General features: G+C 45.4%; 1 protein-coding gene across 1 annotated transcript in view; it reads right to left on the bottom strand.

Moving 5' to 3' along the window:
• The window catches only part of TMEM131L (transmembrane 131 like), a 203,978-nt gene that overhangs the window by 74,707 nt on the left and 107,508 nt on the right, over positions 1-21,763 (bottom strand). The window contains exons 11-13 of the mRNA XM_069744093.1: positions 17,851-17,956; positions 3,510-3,612; positions 1,334-1,487 (exon numbers count right to left, since the gene is read on the bottom strand). Coding sequence (XP_069600194.1) covers positions 1,334-1,487; positions 3,510-3,612; positions 17,851-17,956 — 363 coding nt within the window. The remainder of the gene's footprint in view (positions 1-1,333; positions 1,488-3,509; positions 3,613-17,850; positions 17,957-21,763) is intronic.

The raw sequence follows: 21,763 nt of genomic DNA, 5'->3' as shown, positions 1-21,763 counted from the left end.
GCACAAAAGTTGCAACACATGCAAAAGTTGCCTCACACAAAACTTGCACATACTCAACAGGCACCACACATAAAACTCGCCACGCGCAAAAACTCGCCATGCGCAAAACTTGCTGCACACAACTTGCTACACTAACCTGTCACATGCAACTCGACACACAAAAAGTTGCTACACGCATGTTGCCACACAAAACTCATCTCACAAAAGTCGCTACATGCATGTCGCCACACGCAACTCAACACACACAACTTGACAAACGAAACTCGCCCTAAAACACACACAAGTCTGGTATTATCCTTCAAAAATAAAAATCTGATTTATAAGCAGACAAACTACAAGAGCAACAAATGTACCATATAGGAAATACGGCAGCTGTCAGTCACATGACCTGTCTATTATGTGTATGTGAGAGCTAATATATACTGCCAGGGGGAGGGCATCCTGTTGGCTGGGAATTTATCAGGCTGCCAATTTAGCTTACAAATACAGAGGTAAAAATACTGAGTAAACAACGTGTGAACGAGGTCTAATACAGGAGGAGATGACACACAGGTATATTCTATATACAGGGGAGATGACATACAGGTATATACTATATAGAGGAGGAGATGACATACAGGTATATACTATATACAGGAGGAGATGACACAGATATATACTATATACAGGGGAGAAGACACAGGTATATACTATATACAGGAGGAGATGACATACAGGTATATACTATATATAGAAGGAGATGACATACAGGTATATACTATATATAGGAGGAGATGACATACAGGTATATACTATATACAGGGGAGATGACACACAGCAGGTATATACTATATACAGGGGAGATGACATACAGGTATATACTATATACAGGAGATGACATACAGATGTATACTATATATAAGGGAGATGACAAACATGTATATACTGAGGTGAAAATGAGAGGTGTGAGGTGAAAATGAAAAGGTGTGAGTGCAAAATGAGGGGAGTGAGGGAAAATAGTGGAGTGATCGGAAAATGACAGATGTGAGGTCGAAATGACAAGTGTTAGGGGGGGAATGAGAGGAGTGAGGGAGAAAATGAGAGATGTGAGGGGGAAAATGAAAGATGTGATTGGGAAAATGAGAGGCGTGATGGCAAAATAAGAGAAGTGAGGTGCTATAACTAACCACAGATATTTACTATGCCCAGGCAACGCCGGGCTCTTCAGCTAGTAACTGATAAAAATGGGGCCTGACCGGATGATAAAAACTGTAGAATACAAGGTGGTCTACTCCATGTAGATATCTTAACGGCTCTAGTTTAATAGCACTGGCTGCCATAATAACCATTGTACCTTAAAGAGCCCCTGGACTTGTTCAGGCACAAACACATCAGTGAGAATTATAGGAAAGTTCAAGTTGTTTTCCAGCCACAGTGACCACAACCCAGAGGGATTTTGAAGTTGTTGCATGAAAAATGATATTTTTGCAGTGTCAAAATTCAGATACCTGGAGAAATATAAAAATTGAGATTATTATAGATACATACTTGCATCAATAAGCACCGTATGCTCTCATTAACCCCATTGCCATTTTTTGTTTCCACCTCACCTTATCCCAAATGTTTATTTTTTACTGCATTTAAAATTCTCCTTTTGCTTGTACTATACATGGCACTACTATGTATAGTTAAAATAACAATTTCCTATGAATGGCAGCCGTGGGCTGGCTTTCACAGGGGGATCATAAGTAGGCATAGGGGCCATCAGCAGACCCATGGCTGACATGACAACCCATCGGTGCGCCATCATGACAGCGTCATTGGAACTCCGATGGGAGCATGGAACAACTCACTCCCCGCCCCCTTCCTTCTTCAGAGATTGTCAGCAAGACTTAACTGGTAAACATGCATAACCTCGGCAGTTAGAGGCAAATGTCGGCCGATTAAATCAGCCGTCATGTACAGAGAAAGTTTCAAGGTCGACATGCAAGGACACATCAAAGTCAAGGAGCCAGCATATGATGCATCAGTAAGGGGTTAAAATATATTAACAATAAAACTAAGTGGTTTTTCGACAGCTCTCTAGTGTCTCTACAGCTGTTGGAAGCTCTATTGGCACCAGGCGTCTCTTAGGACTTTCAAATTGAGGTAATAGGGTCAACACCATATCCCTAGGCCATATGTTTACTAGGATTCTAACTATGCAGTCAGAGAATCCGTCCTATCAGAAAGTGGCGTACGACTAAGATAGTTGTGGAACAGAATGGGTGAAATTCAGTAACAACTATTAGGCTATGTGCACACGTCAGGATTTCCTGCAGAAATTTCCTGAACAAAACTGGACATTTTCTGCAAGAAATCCGCATGCGTTTTATGTGCGTTTTTCGTGCGGATTTTTCCGGAGGTTCCCAATGCAATAATATAGTGGGAAATCCGCAAAATTAATGAACGTGCTGCGTTTTTTACCGTGATGCGTTTTTTTTCGCTGAAAAAAAAACAACATATGCGCAAAAATTGCGGAATGCATTATAAATGATGGGATGCATATGTATTCGTTTAAGCATTTTTATAGTGAAAAACCGCAAAAAAAACGTGAAAAATCTGGAACGTGTGCACACAGCCTTACAGGAGACCATACAGTTACATAGCAATTAGAGAAACTGCATGGAAAAAAGGGAATAAGGAACAAAGTGAATAAAGCTTTCTTTTAAATCCATTTTTTCTGAATTACATACCGTATTATCCGGCGTATAAGACGACTTTTTAACCCCTAAAAATTGTCCCAAAAGTCGGGGGTCGTCTTATACGCCGGGTACGGGTGCACGGAGCAATCCTGGATGGTTCCCAGGGCCTGGAGGAGAGGAGACTCTCCTTCAGGCCCTGGGATCCATATTAATGTAAAAAATAAAGAATAAAAATAAAAAATATGGATATACTCACCCCTCTGACGGACCCTGGCTCTCAGCGCTGCAAGTGTCTCCCTCCGTTCCTAAGAATGCAGTGAGTGAAGGACCTTCGATGATGTCGCGGTCACTTGCGCGGTCAGGTGACCAGTCACCTGACCGCGAGGTCATCGCAGGTCCTACACTCACTGCATTCTTAGGAACGGAGGCAGACGCTTGCAGCGCTAAGAGCCAGGGTTGGTCGGAGGGGTAAGTATATCCAGATTTTTTATTTTTATTCTTTATTTTTTACATGAATATGGATCCCAGGGCCTGAAGGAGAGTCTCCTCTCCTCCAGACCCTGGGAACCACACGCCGTATAAGATGACTGGGCGTATAAGATGACCCACGTCTTATACGGTGGGTATATCCCAAATTCCATACTTTATATGGAAAAGTTGGGGGTCGTCTTATACGCCCAGTCTTATACACCAGAAAATATGGTAATTCATGTATATTATTAATTTCACAACCTGATTGATCAGATTTCATTCTATAGAATAGTTTGAGTGCACCATTTGTGCGGGTGCCATCATATAGTACCTCACTCATATAACTCATAAAAGGTTCCTGTGGCGTTAACGTACCCCTCTGATTTGTTGTAGGAAACGCACAGGGACGGGGGAGGAGCAGCTTCTAGGACGTCAAGTCGTTTTGCATCAGAGGAGTCACACTCAGACTCTCGAAAGCCTGTAGAAAAACAGAAGTAAAAAATTAATGGAAGAAAGTAGTTGTTCCATGGTCTAAAATGTATTCATATTTATCAAATGGCTCATTTAACCCCTTCATGACCCAGCCTATTTTGACCTTAATGACCTGGCCGTTTTTTGCAATTCTGACCAGTGTCCCTTTATGAGGTAATAACTCAGGAACGCTTCAACGGATCCTAGCGGTTCTGAGATTGTTTTTTCGTGACATATTGGGCTTCATGTTAGTGGTAAATTTAGGTCAATAAATTATGCGTTTATTTGTGATAAAAACGGAAATGTCAAAAATTTCGCAATTTTCACAATTTGAATTTTTATTCTGTTAAACCAGAGAGTTATGTGACACAAAATAGTTAATAAATAACATTTCCCACACGTCTACTTTACATCAGCACAATTTTGGAAACAAAATTTTTTTTTTGCTAGGAAGTTATAAGGGTTAAAATTTGACCAGCGATTTCTCATTTTTACAACGAAATTTACAAAACCATTTTTTTTAGGGACCACCTCACATTTGAAGTCAGTTTACGGGGTCTATATGGCTGAAAATACCCAAAAGTGACACCATTCTAAAAACTGCACCCCTCAAGGTGCACAAAACCACATTCAAGAAGTTTATTAACCCTTCAGGTGCTTCACAGCAGCAGAAGCAACATGGAAGGAAAAAATGAACATTTAACTTTTTAGTCACAAAAATTATCTTTTAGCAACATTTTTTTTGATTTCACAATGGTAAAAGGAGAAACTGAACCACGAAAGTTGTTGGCCAATTTGTCCTGAGTACGCTGATACCTCATATGTATTGGTAAACCACTGTTTGGGCGCACGGCAGGGCTTGGAAGGGAAGGAGCGCCATTTGACTTTTTGAATGAAAAATTGGCTCCACTCTTTAGCGGACACCATGTCACGTTTGGAGAGCCCCCGTGTGCCTAAAAATTGGAGCTCCCCCACAAGTGACCCCATTTTGGAAACTAGACACCCCAAGGAACTTATCTAGATGCATAGTGAACACTTTGAACCCCCAGGTGCTTCACAAATTGATCCGTAAAAATGAAAAAGTACTTTTTTTTCACAAAAAAATTCTTTTAGCCTCATTTTATTCATTTTCACATGGGCAACAGGATAAAATGGATCCTAAAATTTGTTGGGCAATTTCTCCTGAGTACACCGATACCTCACATGTGGGGGTAAACCACTGTTTGGGCACATGGTAAGGCTCGGAAGGGAAGGAGCGCCATTTGACTTTTTGAATGAAAAATTATCTCCATCGTTAGCGGACACCATGTCGCGTTTGGAGAGCCCCTGTGTGCCTAAACATTGGAGCTCCCCCACAAGTGACCCCATTTTGGAAACTAGACCCCCCAAGGAACTTATCTAGATGCATATTGAGCACTTTAAACCCCCAGGTGCTTCACAGAAGTTTATAACGCAGAGCCATGAAAATAAAAAATAACTTTTCTTTCCTCAAAAATGATTTTTTAGCCTGGAATTTCCTATTTTGCCAAGGGTAATAGGAGAAATTGGACCCCAAATGTTGTTGTCCAGTTTGTCCTGAGTACGCTGATACCCCATATGTGGGGGTAAACCACTGTTTGGGCGCACGGCAGGGCTCGGAAGGGAAGGCACGCCATTTGGCTTTTTAAATGGAAAATTAGCTCCAATCATTAGCGGACACCATGTCACGTTTGGAGAGCCCCTGTGTGCCTAAACATTGGAGATCCCCCACAAATGACCCCATTTTGGAAACTAGACCCCCAAAGGAACTAATCTAGATGTGTGGTGAGGACTTTGAACCCCCAAGTGCTTCACAGAAGTTTAGAACGCAGAGCCATGAAATAAAAAAAAATTTTTTCTCAAAAATGATCTTTTAGCCCAGAATTTTTTAATTTTCCCAAGGGTAACCGGAGAAATTTGACCCCAATTTTGATACCCCATATGTGGGGGTAAACTACTGTTTGGGCACATGCCGGGGCTCGGAAGTGAAGTAGTGACGTTTTGAAATGCAGACTTTGATGGAATGCTCTGCGGGCGTCACGTTGGTTTGCAGAGCCCCTGATGTGGCTAAACAGTAGAAACCCCCCACAAGTGACCCCATTTTGGAAACTAGACCCCGAAAGGATCTTATCTAGATGTGTGGTGAGCACTTTGAACCCCCAAGTGCTTCACAGAAGTTTATAACGCAGAGCCGTCAAAATAATAAATACGTTTTCTTTCCTCAAAAATAATTATTTAGCCCAAAATTTTTTATTTTCCCAAGGGTAACAGGAGAAATTGGACCCCAGTAATTGTTGCGCAGTTTGTCCTGAGTATGCTGGTACCCCATATGTGGGGGTAAACCACTGTTTGGGCGCACGTCGGGGCTCGGAAGTGAGGGAGCACCATTTGACTTTTTGAATACAAGATTGGCTGGAATCAATGGTGGCGCCATGTTGCGTTTGGAGACCCCTGATGTGCCTAAACAGTGGAAACCCCTCAATTCTACCTCCAACACTAACCCCCCCACACCCCTAACCCCAACACACCCCTAACCCTAATCCCAACTGTAACCATAACCCTAATCACAACCCTAACCCCAACACACCCCTAACCACAACCCTAACCCCAACACACCACTAACCCTAACCACAACCCTATTTCCAACGCAACCCTAACCATAAGGCTATGTGCCCACGTTGCGGATTCGTGTGAGATTTTTCAGCATCATTTTTGAAAAATCCGCGGGTAAAAGGCACTGCGTTTTACCTGCGGATTTCCAGTGTTTCTTGTGCGGATTTCACCTGCGGATTCCTATTGAGGAACAGGTGTAAAACGCTGCGGAATCCGCACAAAGAATTGACATGCTGCGGAAAATACAACGCAGCGTTTCCGCGTGGTATTTTCCGCACCATGGGCACAGCGGATTTGGTTTTCCATAGGTTTACATGGTACTGTAAACCTGATGGAACACTGCAGCGAATCCGCTGCGGATCCGTAGCCAAATCCGCACCGTGTGCACATAGCCTAATTCTAAAGGTATGTGCACACACTGCGGAAAACACTGCGGATCCGCAGCAGTTTCCCATGAGTTCAATGTAAACCAATGGGAAACAAAAACCGCTGTACACATGCTGCAGAAAAACTGCTCGGAAACGCAGCGGTTTACATTCCGCAGCATGTCACTTCTTTCTGCGGATTCCGCAGCGGTTTTACAACTGCTCCAATAGAAAATTGCATTTGTAAAACCACAGCGAAATGCGCAGAAAAACCGCGGTAAATCTGCCAGAAATCCGCAGCGGTTTAGCACTGCGGATTTATCAAATCGAGCACAGGGGTGGGATTGGAGCACGGGGGTGAACGGACAAGAGCACGGGGGGGGGGGGGGGGGGAGCGGAGCACAGGACGGACGGGAGCCGGAGCAGTGTAAAGGACAGATCGGTGGCTTGGGGGGGCGATCGGTGGGGTGGGGTGGGGGCACATCAGTGTTTCCAGCCATGGCCGATGATATTGCAGCATCAGCCATGGCTGGATTGTAATATTTCACCAGTTATAATAGGTGAAATATTACAAATCGCTCTGATTGGCTGTTGAAAGTGAAACTGCCAATCAGAGCGATCGTAGCCCCCCCCCCCCCCCGGGCTGTACTACCACTCCCCCTGTCCCTGCAGATCGGGTGAAATTGGAGTTAACCCTTTCACCGGATCTGCAGGGACGCGATCATTCTGTGACAGCATATGCGTCACAGGTTGGATTGGCACCGACTTTCATGACGCTGTGTCACAGGTCGGGAAGGGGTTAATAGTAGTATCAGACATGTGTGTTTTAGTAAATAATTGTATTCTCAATAAAATATCAATTCCTGAGGATCTTTCCTTAGAGCTGTGCATTGTGGCTTTCCTCTGCTACTCCTAGGCGTGTATACATCAATCACAGCTGGGTGTTATTAGTTGGGAAGAAGTTCCGCCTCCACCTGACACTGTCCAATCAGGGCTGAGAATATCAGACTAAGTAGGGACACACCCCTATGACAAATAACCCCCAGTTTTCTATCCAACCATAAATGAATAGGAGGAGTATCACAACACCGTTATTAGACAAGATGCCCCATAACTGCAACTTCATGGAGATTAGAAGTATTCACTATAACAGACATGTACGGAGAGCTGAGGGGTCCTCAAAGGGGGCTTTGAACTTTCAGAAAAGTTGTGTGTTCAGGTGCAGTTGGTGATTTCAGTATCTCACACTGTCTACACTGGCAGGGTCGCTGAGCTTAGTGATCGGCTGCAGTGCTGTCAATGTGATGTCAGCAGTGCAAACAACAAACCGCAGCGGAGACTTAGCGCTGGATACGAATACAGCGAGTGAAGCACAGTTTGTCTTTTATATAATGTACTGTGCCTGGGCACATCAGTAATCTGAAACAAAAACCATTAGGCTATGTGCACACGTTGCGGATTTTCTGCGGATCCGCAGTGTTTTTTGCGATGTAGAAACGCTGCAGATCCGCAATGGACTTAAAGTACAATGTAAATCAATGAGAAAAAAAAAAAAAAGCTGTGCACATGTTGCAGAAAATCCGCTGCGGAAACGCTGCGGTTTAATAGGAGTAGCATGTCACTTCTTTTTTGAGAATCTGCAGCGTTTTTGTACCCATTACATTATAGAAATCCGCAGGGGTAAAAAACACAGCAAATCCTCAAAAAAAAAAAACGCACAAAAAACGCGACAAATCCGCAGCTGCGTTTTCTGCCAGGAGAGGCAGAATCCGCACCAGAAATTCCTAAGGCTAATCCGCAACATGTGCACATAGCCTTACAACCTTGGGTCTGCCTTCTCCAACAATAGCAGAATAACTGCACTGCAGCTGTTTTATGTGAACCATATCTAAGGAGCCAATCGCTCATGGCCTCCCCTTTCCTACAAGGTACTGGCTTCTCCCTACTCCTCACTTCCCTCCATCCGGCTATCTGTGGCACAACAGGAGACTTGTCCCACACAAGCCATCTGCTGCCTACTGACCTCAACATCTCCCTCACTAGCTGTCTACAGCAAGACACCCACCTTACCATATGGCAGTGAAGCCATCTGCTGCTTTCTGACCCCGCAACCTCCCTCCTATCAGCTACTTTCTGTTACTGGCTTCTTCTTAGCGATCTTCTGTGAAATAGGGATTTTTGTGTACTCACCGTAAAATCCTTTTCTCCGAGCCATTCATTGGGGGACACAGACTGTTGGTGTATGCTGCTGCCAATAGGGTCCTGGGTGGGACAACATCAGATCAGGCCCTGTGTCACTGCTACTTACAATAGCGCCACCGCGGCCTGCAGCGTCCGCCTGCCCAGACTCATAACAGTAGAAGTCTGAGAATTATAGTGCTTCATGGCTGCATGCGGACTGGACGAACCCGCAAGCTTGCAGGCGTGCTTTATTGACGCCTGGTGCCTAGGGCCCAAGAAACCTCGATTGACGGTGTGGAGTTAGGCTGATGTCTAATCCAGAAGGACTCCTGGATGGTGTAACGAATCCACCAGGCTAACATGACAGATGAAATGGCTAAACCCTTCCTGTAACCATCAGGTAGCATTCCTCTGACCGTCAGGAAGCCCAAATAAGGTGTACAACCTTCAGAAGGACGCAGAGCTCGATACGTACCTACTCAGAGCCACTTACTTCGTCCAGAATATGGAGAATCCATCCCCCTTTTTGTAGACTGTTAACAAGGTACGGGGGATGACCTGAGGACAACCTTGCCTTGATGGTAGTAAGAAAAAAAGTCTGAAGAACAGAGCGGCTAGCTCCGAAGACTCGTCAGGATGACGAGATCGCAGAGAAAAAAAAGAGGAGACATTCCCTGATAGTAAAGTCTGTCTGGATCAAAAAAAAAGTCTACTGTAAGACTCCCAGGACCATTAAGGACCCAAAGATCTAATGGTATGCGAAAAGGAAGGACCAGATGTGAAAACTCTGTGAGAAAGACCCTAATCGCAGTTTCGTTGGAGTAAGACGGAAAAAGTCCTAGCTCCGCAAACCAAAAAAACCAAACGTGGTCCATGCGGATCTCCCAAGACCACTGGGGCCCTTCCCGCTTCCAAACGACTCTCGGAGATAGTGGAAGGGGGGTTACGGAAACTAGTACCACGGAAGAACCAGAGCATTCACTGCAACGGTTTTTGGATCTCGAGGCCGAACTATGAACTCGAGTACATTGGCGTTCAGTCTGGACGTCATCCGATCTACATCTGGAGTGCCTCAGAGAAAGCAGATCTGATAGAAGACTTCTGAGAGAGGTTCCCACTCACTTGAGGCGCGACCCTGACAGCTGAAGGAGTCTGCTGTCCAGAGGTCTACGCCTGGGATGTGTACTGCCGAGATCACCTAATGATAGATCTCGGCCCATCAGAGAATGTGAAGCACCTCATCCATGATGCCTGACCGTGGGTACCTGTTGTAAGATTGACGTATGGAACAGCCGTGGCATTATCCGATTGAATTCAGATGGGAGACCCACCAGAAAGCAGAGGACCTGCTGTAGAACTAGCCGTATCATTCGGGTCCCCAGAACAACGATCGGGAGAAGAAGGCTGTCAACGGCAGTTACTAATAATCATTGAACTGGAAGGAACTCTCCCGGATGAGGAAGGAGCTCAGAGACTACCCTCTGAAAGCCTATTTGACCTACCGAAAACGAGCAAAGTGAAGGAAAACAGCTTCCATTGCGGTCACCATTTTTCCTCATGACCCTCCCAGCAATCGAATGGAATGAGGGAATGAGAGGTCAAGTAAGAGAGTTCTGAGTTGAATAGCCATGGCCTTGTCTCAAGGGAGAATTACCAACCCCCTAGAAGTGTCCAGGATCATCCTTAAAAAGGATATCTGCTGGGCTGGAAAAGAGGAAAAACTTGTCTAGATGAAGCTGCCAATCCAGGTGAGAGGGTGTAGCAATTGATATAGATGACTCAGCGTAGTCCTGGAAGAGCGGCTAGAAAGTCGACCGGACAGGGCAGGACGACCACGCCTCTAGATTGCAAGAGGAACATAACAGCGGCCATAACCCTTGCGAACACTCAGAGTGCGGTAGCAAGGCCGAAGGACCAAGTTGTGACTTGAAAATGCAGTTTGGGAATGGAAAAGCAAAAAAGAAGGGAAAATAGTAATTTGAAAGTAAGCATCCCGAAAGTCGGTGGATGCCAGAAACCCCACCCTTTCCGTTGAAGACATAGCTGAGTGGAGAAACTCCATCCGAAGGAGGACCTTGTCAAGCTTGGTACAAGTTTGAGGTCCAGGATTAGTCTTACTTTTCGGTCCCTCTTTTTGGAACCAAAATCGCTTAGATCTAGACAGTCCTGGAAAACTCTTCCACTGCTGGTTGTCTATAGGAAACATGTGATCCTAGGGAGTGATGTCAGATGCATTTTTGAACGCAGAATACACTTCCATTCTCTGAGCTATAATGCCCTTCTGGATGTAATGGTATTTGCTGCTGACAGTGCCTCGCAACTAGCCGCAACCGAGAGGTGTGAACCAACTAGTCTCCTGCTCAAGAAATTTGATTGACCAGCTGTACGGTCTTCGGGAAAAGGTTACTGTTGTGAATCAAAGTAGTACAGGTCTTTGACCAGGAGACCATTGCTCTAGCAACCCAAGGGGTAGTTAAGGAGAGCACTAAACCCGAGGCTGCAAGATGGAACGAATCAGATCTGCTATCTGATAGTCCGTAGTAATTTTAATTGATAACCCCTCGGGCAGGAATACTGGTAGGTATGCCACAGGAGATTTTCTCCTGTTAATCTGCCAAGTGGCAGAATGACTGGCTGCATGCTGAAGGTCAGAAAAAGCAGTCTCTTGCAACCTCCGCTCTCTTTTGACAGTGCGGAGTTAAAATGATGAACCCTTGATCCACCACCCTCTTAACAGGGAAGTGGAGAGGGATCGTCCACCTTCTTGCCTCCTCTGCTAAATAGTGGTTATGCAGAGGGTAGTGCTTGGATGCCAAAAGAAGCGTGCCATTGTACATCCACAGAGTTCAGGTCTCCGGGTGGACAGGGCTGGTTCCGGTGTTCGGTCTGGCTGCAGAAGGGTATACATGGAGGAGACACTCCATGTGCTCGTCTATTGATGGTGTGGGGAGATTTAAAAGGACCCGTCGCCCCTAAGAATCAGACCAGGCATGGCATCTCACATCATAGGGAGGTATACGTGGAGGGGATACCTCACATGTTTGCATATTGGCTGAAAAAAAGGATATGTTGGTGTCAACCTGAGCCTGCCTCCAGATATTTGGCCGAAAATCTGTGGGACTTAGATCCTCCTGATTTAGGATGTTGTAACCGCGTTTTTCCCAATGGCTTGGCTCTGTAAGAGATCTGACGATCTCTGTCTTGATTAGGTCAACCTGGGCCAGTGGGGTTTGCTGCTGTGGTCCACCCGAAAAGACTTAAAACATGCCTGAAACTGGAGAAGAAATGCTGCCTAAACCTTTGCGGTGGGAGAAAATTGCTTTCTCCTCCTGTGGTTTCAGAAATGAGCTGATCCAATTTTTCACCGAATAATTGGCCGCTCTGACAGAGCAGAGCAGTAAGAAACTTCATTCCAAGAACGCATTAATCAGATAGCTACCTGCTAGGGCAACCTGATTCATAATCTCAGTCAACTCTGATGGCAGATCCTTATCCTGTTGAGCTCTCCTCAAAGACTCTGATCAGGATATAGCCTTGGCCACCCAAGACGCCGCAAGAGAGGGTTGAGCCTGAGGCCTCAAATACTGATCGGACCAGGCCTTCCATAAGTCGATCGGTTGGATCCCTAATAGAAGAACCATTAGGAATAGATAATAACGTCTTTAGAAACCAAACAAGATACGGGAGGGTCTACCGAAGGGGATTCTGCCCAATTCCTACGGAACTCCGAGGCAAAAGGATGTCTGCATTTAGAGCCCTCTGCCCCGAGAACGCCTATCTGGCCGCTCCCAGAGATGCTGTACTAAATCCTCAAACTCAGGATGAGAACAAAAAAAACAAAAAACTCTATGGGGCTGCTTAAAAGACACCTTATGACCGGAAGCCAAGGTGGATACGTCCTCTACCCCCAGGTTTTGGTTGACGCTTCAATGAGGCTGTCTACTGACTCCTAGTAATCAGGCGCCTCTAAATTGAGGGACCCTTCGGAATCGTACTCCGAACCATGTTCACTAATCTCCACTGGTGAGGGTGAACGAAAGACGGACCTCAGGGATGCAGATGCACCCGACGGACCGGGGGATGCAGTGTGGGTTTGTTTCCCCCGCGTCTGCCTGGTGAGAGAGCAGCCCCTGCAGGCCGGAGGCTCCTGTGAGTCAAAGGACCTCCCCAGGACAGGTGAACCGCTGCCTTTGGACCAAGATGGGGTCTGAAGGGACTCGATTGCCTTTGTTAAGGACACCATAGATTGCGACAAAGCCCATTCCGGGGGGAAGACCATGCTTTCTGCTCCTGACACACTGGGCTGAGTCGCAGGGGAGGGCTCCTGAGCGTGCTCGGAACCGCAGGCCTCAGAGAGACAATTACTCTGGGCAAGCGGAAAAGTGGACCGACAGGCCATACATGCGGTATATATAAAAACGTATGAGACTGGGTCCTTCTAGCCATGCTGGTCCTGCTGCTGTTATAATCAGAACTTGGATAAGCTGCAGGAATATATATTGCAGCTGCCAGGCTAGAGGGAGTAGCACTTACCCCGGTCCTGTGTCTCCAGCTGTCCTACGAAACCAGTCACAGGAGGAAGCATCAGTGACGCCCCATATAAAAATGTGCTTAATTGGTGGACGGTCCCATTGGAAATGGCAGAGTTTCAACTCGCGGCCTATTGGAGGCCAAAGCCGAGAGCTAAATTTTTCCCCGGCATCCGCCCGAGGATGAGGGGGCGGAGCCACCAGAAGATGACGCTGCTATAAGGGGCGGGACTTCCGCCTGCGGCCTAACCGTGCCAGAAGCCGGGGACTAAAGAGACCCGGAAGAGGGAGGCAGGAACGGAATCTCGGCCCGCGGCCTGGAGCCGCCAGTGGCAGGGAACTCCCAGCACCGCCCGAGAACACGGGCACGGGGCTGGAGCAAGGCTTCCCATCTTGAACGGCAGGGGAAAACTGCGCCGCAGCAGGAGCCCTCCCAGCCCCCCACCTAAATGGCTCCAGAGATTAAGGTTAGAGGGGGGATGTGTAAAGGACGTTGCAGGCACCCTAAGCTCCATCTTCCCTTCAGGGGATGAGGAGAGGGACCGTCCGCCTCCTTCCATCACCGTTGTCTGAGCATTGGTGATGCAGTGGGGGCCGCCCGGCTGTCCATATGCGCCTGTACAGCCTAGGGTTTCGTTATCTTAGGGTGGTCAGGGCTGAGTCCGGCATATTGTCCCACGTTGTGGGAGAGGATACGTGGAGGCGACACTCCACATGCTCGCCCGTTGTTGGTTTGGGGAGATCGGACCCCTTCAAAAGGGTCCTGTCTCGTCTTCCATGGTGAAAAAGATAAGAAAAAAAAATGGGAGGTCTGGAAACCAGACCTGTGCCTCCTAAGACACTAAGCATGAACTGGTTAGAGAGCCAGCAGGAGGGTGTATACTGCTGGTGAGGAGCTAACTTTTTTTGTATCACTTAGTGTCAGCCTCCTATTGGCAGCAGCATACACCCACGGTCTGTGTCCCCACGGTCTGTGTCCCCCAATAAGGCGAAGGAGAAACAGTCCTTGCCTTTTCTCTCAATTTGCTACTCATGCAGCCACTTTTGGTAACGTATCGAATATAAGAGGTCATGACATCGCAATAAGTGTACTCACACTGAGCTTTTTGTTGTTTTTTTGCTTAGGTTTTGGAATAGAAACTCTTCAAAAACCACCAAAAGATTTGATAAGGCTAGTTTCACACATCAGTTTTTTTGTTTTCATGCTAAATCCAGCGCAAATTGTGAAAAACTGATGCGAGAGAGGGGGAGAGAGGGGGAGAGAGAGACGGGGAGAGAGAGGGGGAGAGAGAGAGGAGGCTAGAGGGGGGGAGAGAGAGAGGGGGGGAGAGAGAGAGGGGGAGAGAGAGAGAGGGGGAGAGAGAGAGAGAGGGGGAGAGAGGGGAAGAGAGAGAGAGGGGGAGAGAGGGGGCGGAGAGAGAGAGGGGGAGGGAGAGAGGGGGAGGGAGAGAGGGGGAGGGAGAGAGGGGGAGGGAGAGAGACGGGGAGGGAGAGAGAGAGGGACAGAGGGAGAGGGACAGAGGGAGAGGGACAGAGGGAGAGGGACAGAGGGAGAGGGACAGAGGGAGAGGGACAGAGGGAGAGGGACAGAGGGAGAGGGACAGAGGGAGAGGGACAGAGGGAGAGGGACAGAGGGAGAGGGACAGAGGGAGAGGGACAGAGGGAGAGGGACAGAGGGAGAGGGAGAGAGAGAGGGAGAGAGAGAGACATCAGAACGGAAAATCTGCATGATTTGTATGGAAAATGCTTTGAAAACCAGATCCGGGTGCCAGATTCATTGTTTCACACCTCCGTTTCATGTGTTTTTGGCAGATTCCGTCACTGTGCAGTTTTTGCTGCCGGACAAAAAAACGTTGCAGTGGACGTTTTCTCCGTCCGCCGGAAACGACTATTTGCATGGATCCGGAAAAAAACGGATGAAACGTCTGGCCATCAGACACAATCAAGGCGCTAATACAACTCTATGGTAAAAAAAAGGGATCTGGCGTAAAAAAAAAAAAACGGATCAGTTTTTTCCAAAAATTGCCGAATTGTGCCTGAAACAAAAAGCCTGAAGTGTGAAAGTAGCCTTAGGCTAGCTTCACATTTGCGTTTAAATCCGCAGCTTTTAAAACGCATCCGCAGGTGGTGAAAAAAACGCATGTAAACACGTACAAACGCTGCATTTTTTTTAGACGCATGCGTTGTCGCATGCGGTTAAAAAACCGCTGAGTTTGTACGCGTTTACATGCGTTTTTTCCTGCGTTTGCGCTTTTGGTACGCATGATGAGAAATTTCACAAGAGAAAAATCAAGTTCCAGACACCGCCAATGGGACTACAGAGAGCGTGTATTATGACGAAACGCGGAACGGTATAAATGGCCCCCCAAAAGAAATTCATGAATAGCTGGTTTTTGCTCATTCTGCTTCACAAAAATCGGAATAAAAAGCAATCAAAAATGTTAGGTGCCCGAAAATGTTACCAATAAAAATGTCAACTCGTCCCGCAAAAAACAAAGACCTCACATGACTCTGTGGACCAAAATATGGAAAAATTGTAGCTCTCAAAATGTAGTAACGCAAAAAATATTTTTGGGAATAAAAAGCGTCTTTTAGTGTGTGACAGCTGCCAATCATAAAAATCCACGAGAAAACCCCCTATGAATAGAAATCAAACCCCCTTCATCAAGTCCTTAGTTAGGGAAAAATTAAATTAAAAAAATGTATTTATTTCCATTTTCCCATTAGGGCTAGGTCTAGGGTTAGGGCTAGGATCCCTTTATCACCTTGATGGTGGGGGGTGGCTTATCAGTGTCTAGACTTTCTTTTTCTCTATTGAAACGCAACCAAACGCATGTGCTTAAAAACGCATGCGTTTACATAGACAGCAATGCGTTTTTTTTACGCAAACCTTGTGCAATCGAACGCATGCGTTTCCTGGCGGCAAATAGACACCTCTAGAAATTACTACATGTTTCATTTCCGCGCCAAGCCGCAAGCGACGAAAAAATGCATGCGTCGTCAAGCGCGGCAAAACGCGAACAAAAAAATCCCGCATGCGTTTTTAATGTTAAATATAGGAAAACACGACGCATGCGTTTATATGCGGTACAAACGCTGCGGCAAAAAAACGCAAATGTGAAACCAGCCTTAGAGTTTCTTCTCTGAAAACTAATGTGGTAACACCCTGCGCAGCCATAGTCCGACCATTCTTTGATGGCATTCTCCAGTTGAACTAATAATTAAATGTATTAAACACCTCGAAGGTAGATAACTGGATCAATAACACACAACAGTAATGCAAACAGAGCAAAAGCTAAAAAAGTAGCAGCGCAAAGCCATATTACTGAGCAATGCAACTCACTTATTAACTCTGCAATGTCTGGAAACAAAACGAAAGGTATATTTACTAGAGATTAGTGAATGTGCTTGGATAAGGTGATAACTGAGCATGCTCGTGTGCTAGCAGCGTGTCTTCAGCGTGCTCGAAAAATATGTTTGCGTCCCCGCAGCTGTTCGACAGCCACAACACATGCAGGGATGATGGCCTGCTTATTAGACAATCCCTGCATGTGTTGCAGCTGTCAATCAGCTCTGAATTATGCAGGCGCAGGGACTCAAAAATATTTTTTTGAGCACGCCGAAGACACTTGGTTAGCACACAAGCATGCTCAGATATCACCTTATCCAAGCACATTCACTCATCACTAACATGTTCACATCACGACCATGGCAATGAAACAATGGGAAATCGGCTATACACAAGCCAATCGGCCACGCACAAGCCAATCTGCTAAACACAAGCCAAGCGGCCACGCACAAGCCAGGCGGCCACGCACAAGCCTGTGTTTATACACAATACAATCACTACTAACTATGCTTGTTGATCAATTGTTTGTCAGTATGTATACAGACGCTCCTCCAAATGTTCCCATTTCACAACTGGTGTAGGAAGCTGCTCGTCTACATTCCTTCAGACATAGCGCAGAACACCTCCACCTCTGTGTCAGCACATGATGAAGGGGGTGGGGGTGGCTATCCTGCTCATTTAGCTAAACTGGCAATCCTCTCCATCATGGGTGGTCAACACACAGAAGGAGTCTTGCTTCGCTAACGAATCAGTCAGACAGCCCCCTAGCTTCATACAGGTCACCGACATAAACAGGAGATGAAGGGTCCATGCCCATATGATTAATGAATGTGGAAGTGACGCTTCCTGAAACAGCACTGAAATTGGGATTTCGATGTAGCTTTCAGAATAAAAATATATTCTTGCATATGAATTCTTTGCATCTGAAACAACTTCATGGGACATCTATAAGCAGGTTTCTCCTCTCATGATAATCTCAAACAGTGATTATATCAAAACTACACTAAGCAGCCTAGTAAGTGACACATCGCTGGAGTAAGGGTCCCTGTCTCTACATTATGCTGCTCTTAGATTAAGTGGAAACAACCTGGAGACCGATTTAAACATTCAATTGGAGAAGAACCTTATCCCCACAATATCCAGGGAAAAGAAAAAAAAAACAACAAATTGCTAACATGTAGTTGGCTTACCTGAGCAAACAATGGTTGCAGCCTTTGTGAAATTGATGGAAGAGCTTAACAGCATTACAGGATCAAAGCGAACAGATAAATTGTCACCAAGAAAATGGTGAATATCCTATAAAAAAAAAAATGTCAGTACGGGATATTGAATTCAACCTCATAGTAACTTAAAAGCGCAATACCCTATAGCTCAGTGTGCAACAAGGTTCAATAAATTCTGACATGGAAATCGCCTCTCCAGAGAGGAAGAGGACTTGAACTCTAGTGCCACCTATTGGAAGTAACAATCCTAGAAGTCGACATTAACCCTTAACAAGCCTTGCCTACAAGTCTCTTTACACTAGCATGTCCGGCATGTCACTCTCCACAAGGAGAGACCTAAATTCTGACAGACACAACGGAAAAGTTTAACTACAAATATATAAAAATCGTATTACCACAATGGTTACATTTGTGCACATAGAAAGCATCACAATGAGATTACACTGCTTGTTAGGACGCACCAAGTGAATGTCTTTCCATAAACAGAAAACTTCTCTAACACAGGGGTCCCCAACTTATCTGACATGGAGAGCCACATTCTGCTCTGAGAGACAATCACGAGCCACATTCTCTGAAAAGAAATCGTAGAAGTCCTGTGCGCCTCTCTGTAGGTTGTAATTCCCCAAGTACTCACTTGGAAAGTAATACTACAAATACTCCCATATAGAGTAATGATAAAACAAGAGACCCATGTAGAGCAGTAATTCCTTGAGTACCCCCCGTTCAAAAGTAATAATGCTAAAAATGATTTAAAATTTCCCATTATAAAGTGATAATCCTACCCAAGATCTACTTTAACCCCTTCATGACAGGAGCTTTTTACGGTTTTGCGTTTTCGTTTTTTGCTCCCCTCCTTCCCAGAGCCTTAACTTTTTTATTTTTCTGTTTTGAACAACCCCGTTGGTTTTACCATGTTGTGTAATAGAAAATTGGCTATTTTGCTAGCTTCACTAAATGCTAAAACTGACCTGCCATTTTGATTCTCCAGGTCATTACGAGTTCATAGACACCAAACATGTCTAGGTTTTTTTTTTATCTAAGTGGTGAAAACAAATTCCAAACTTTGCTAAAAAAAAAATAATAATAATAATTTGCGCCATTTTCCGATACCCGTAGCGTCTCCATTTTTCGTGATATCGGGTTATGTGAGGGCTTATTTTTTGCGTGCCGAGCTGACGTTTTCAATGATACCATTTTGGTGAAGATACGATCTTTTGTTCGCCTGTTACTGCATTTTAATGCAATGTAGCAGCAACAAAAAAAAACCTAATTCTAGCTTTTTTTTAGCGCTACTCCACTTAGCGATCAGGTTACGGTAATCCTTTTTTTTATTGATAGATCCGGCGATTCTGAACTCGGCGATAGAAAATGTACCATAACTGTGACCGTAGCCTCCTTAGGGTCCGTGACATGCTTGATGTCGGTATCCACGGTGGAGGAATTTCTAAGAGACTTGCCCAATTGGAGTCCAGATGCATTTGGACCCTTGACATTGTCCATCCATCTGGACTCAATGAAAACATCAGTTTTGCCCCATTTCTATGATTGAGTTCTATTTGTATACTTAAATTGTTGCCCTATATTTTTTCATTGTATTGTGTTTTTATACAAGTTTTTAATTATTGTTTTATATTGGCAGATTTGACTATACATTATATAATTACATTGTCTCATCCATTCTATTTGGATACGTCCAGCAACTGGAATGATGGATGATTGATGTGGGAAGCCAAGACAAGTAATATACACTACTAGATTGTGGCCCGATTCTAACGCATCGGGTATTCTAGAATATGCATGTCCCCGTAGTATATGGACAATGATGATTCCAGAATTCGCGGCAGACTGTGCCCGTCGCTGATTGGTCGAGGCAACCTTTATGACATCATCGTCGCCATGGCAACCATTATGACATCTACGTCGATACTGTGCCCGTCGCTGAATCAGAAACGTGAGATGTCTACGTCCTTTATGACATCATCGTCGCTGTGCCCGTTGCTGATTGGTCGAGGCCTGGCGGCCTCGACCAATCAGAGACGTGGGATTTCCAGGACAGACAGACAGACAGACGGAAAAACCCTTAGACAATTATATATATAGTTAGATGGAGCTTCAGCACTGATTGATATAATATGCCTACACCAATACTAGGATGTCACTATGAATAGTGACTATCGTTGCTATGCCCATCTATTGTGTATGGTATTTTATGTTACTAATTTTTCCATTTTTTGTTTATTTTTCTGTTTTGGCTGTATTGTATTATCTGGATGTATTACTCACTTGTTTGGGAGTTCTTGTGACAGGTATAGGCTATGGTGGGTATTTGCGGCTGTGCCATGGTGAGGGCGCTCTCTGCTTGTACGCGCATGTCTACCCTGTCTCTGCTGCCCCTGGCAGCTTTCAATGTCTCTCCAGGGTTGGTGCTGTCCAACCAGGACCTGCCATCACATGACGCCGACTGGCGTCACGGTTGACACGGACATGTAATTTCCGGCCGGGTCCGCCACTTTCGGTCACGCCGTGCTGCTCCCCCAACCCTTAGGATGGCGGCAATGCCATAAATAGGATGCATAATATGGATACGCAGACCCCTGAAGAAGGAAGGTCCGAAACACGTGTCGGGGCGGACGAGCTGCTACCTGGACTGTGCCCCTGATTGCCGGTAACTACTGCTACCTTATAATACTAAAATGCATATTTGCACTATGGGAGATATAGAAGACTAAACAGCATGGTCTGGCATCAGCTGTGGGCAAAGTGGATGATAGATACGATGCAATGTACCCTATATGATACAGTGAAGATACTATAGAACACGGGCTGCTCAAGTTAGGGTCTGTAATATTATCCCACTTGCTCTTGTCCAGTTTTTTGCATGTCCCATTCTACTGCACTACATTGTGTGTGACAATTTTTGTATACTCCTGTCCCCCTCACCTGAGCTTATTGTATTTTAATAATAAAGCTTGTATTTTTTTCTATTTATATGGACCTTAGTATCTTTTGTGCATGGTATATTTACAAATATGTATAGGTTTGATTTTTTCTATTGCTTTATTTTGAATGGAGCAAAAGGGGGGCGATTTGAACTTTTATATTTTTTTTTATATTTTTAAAAACATTTTTCTTTAACTTTTGGCATGCTTCAATAGTCTCCATGGGAGACTAGAAGCTGCCATAACCCGATCGGCTCTGCTACATGCAGGAGATGATCAGATCGCCTTTATATAGTAGAACTACTTCCTATGACCGCCGACCACTGGGTGGCACTCACAGCAAGCCAGCACTGACAACCATAGAGGTCTTCAGGAGACCTCTGGTTGTCATGCCGACGAACCAATGACACTCGATCACGTGACGGGGTCACCAGTGTGCGTATTTCTGGCACGATTGTCAGAAGCACCATTTAAATGCCTGTCAGAGTTTGACAGCGGCATTTAACTAGTCAATAGCCACGGGTGGATCTCGATCCCACCCGCGGCTATCGTGGGCACATGTCAGCTGTTCAGAACAGCTGACATGTCCCGGGAAAGATGTGGGATCACCGCCGGAGCCCACATCAAAGCGGGGGATACCAACATCTGCGAACTATTACACCCGATGTCAGTAAGGGGTTAGAAAGTAGTAATGATTGTGGGTTTTTCCCTAATGGACAGGGGGTAGATAACACCAGATGAGCAATAGATTTAATAGAGGTTTACAACAGAAATAATTTAAATATGAGGGATTGTAATCTAGATGCGGAAAAGGTATTTTACTGCCTCAATTGGTCCTTCTTGTTTGAGACTTTGAAGATTTTTGATATTTTGCGCCCCTTCTTGACAGCCATGGGAGCACTGAACAGTTTCCCTTCGGCCTCAATTAAGCTACCCTTCCC

This window comes from Ranitomeya imitator, chromosome 1 (assembly GCF_032444005.1).
Source record: "Ranitomeya imitator isolate aRanImi1 chromosome 1, aRanImi1.pri, whole genome shotgun sequence".
Lineage (NCBI taxonomy): Eukaryota > Metazoa > Chordata > Amphibia > Anura > Dendrobatidae > Ranitomeya > Ranitomeya imitator.
The sequence above is the reverse complement of the archived record's forward strand: the minus strand, read 5'-3'. Positions and strand labels throughout refer to the sequence as shown.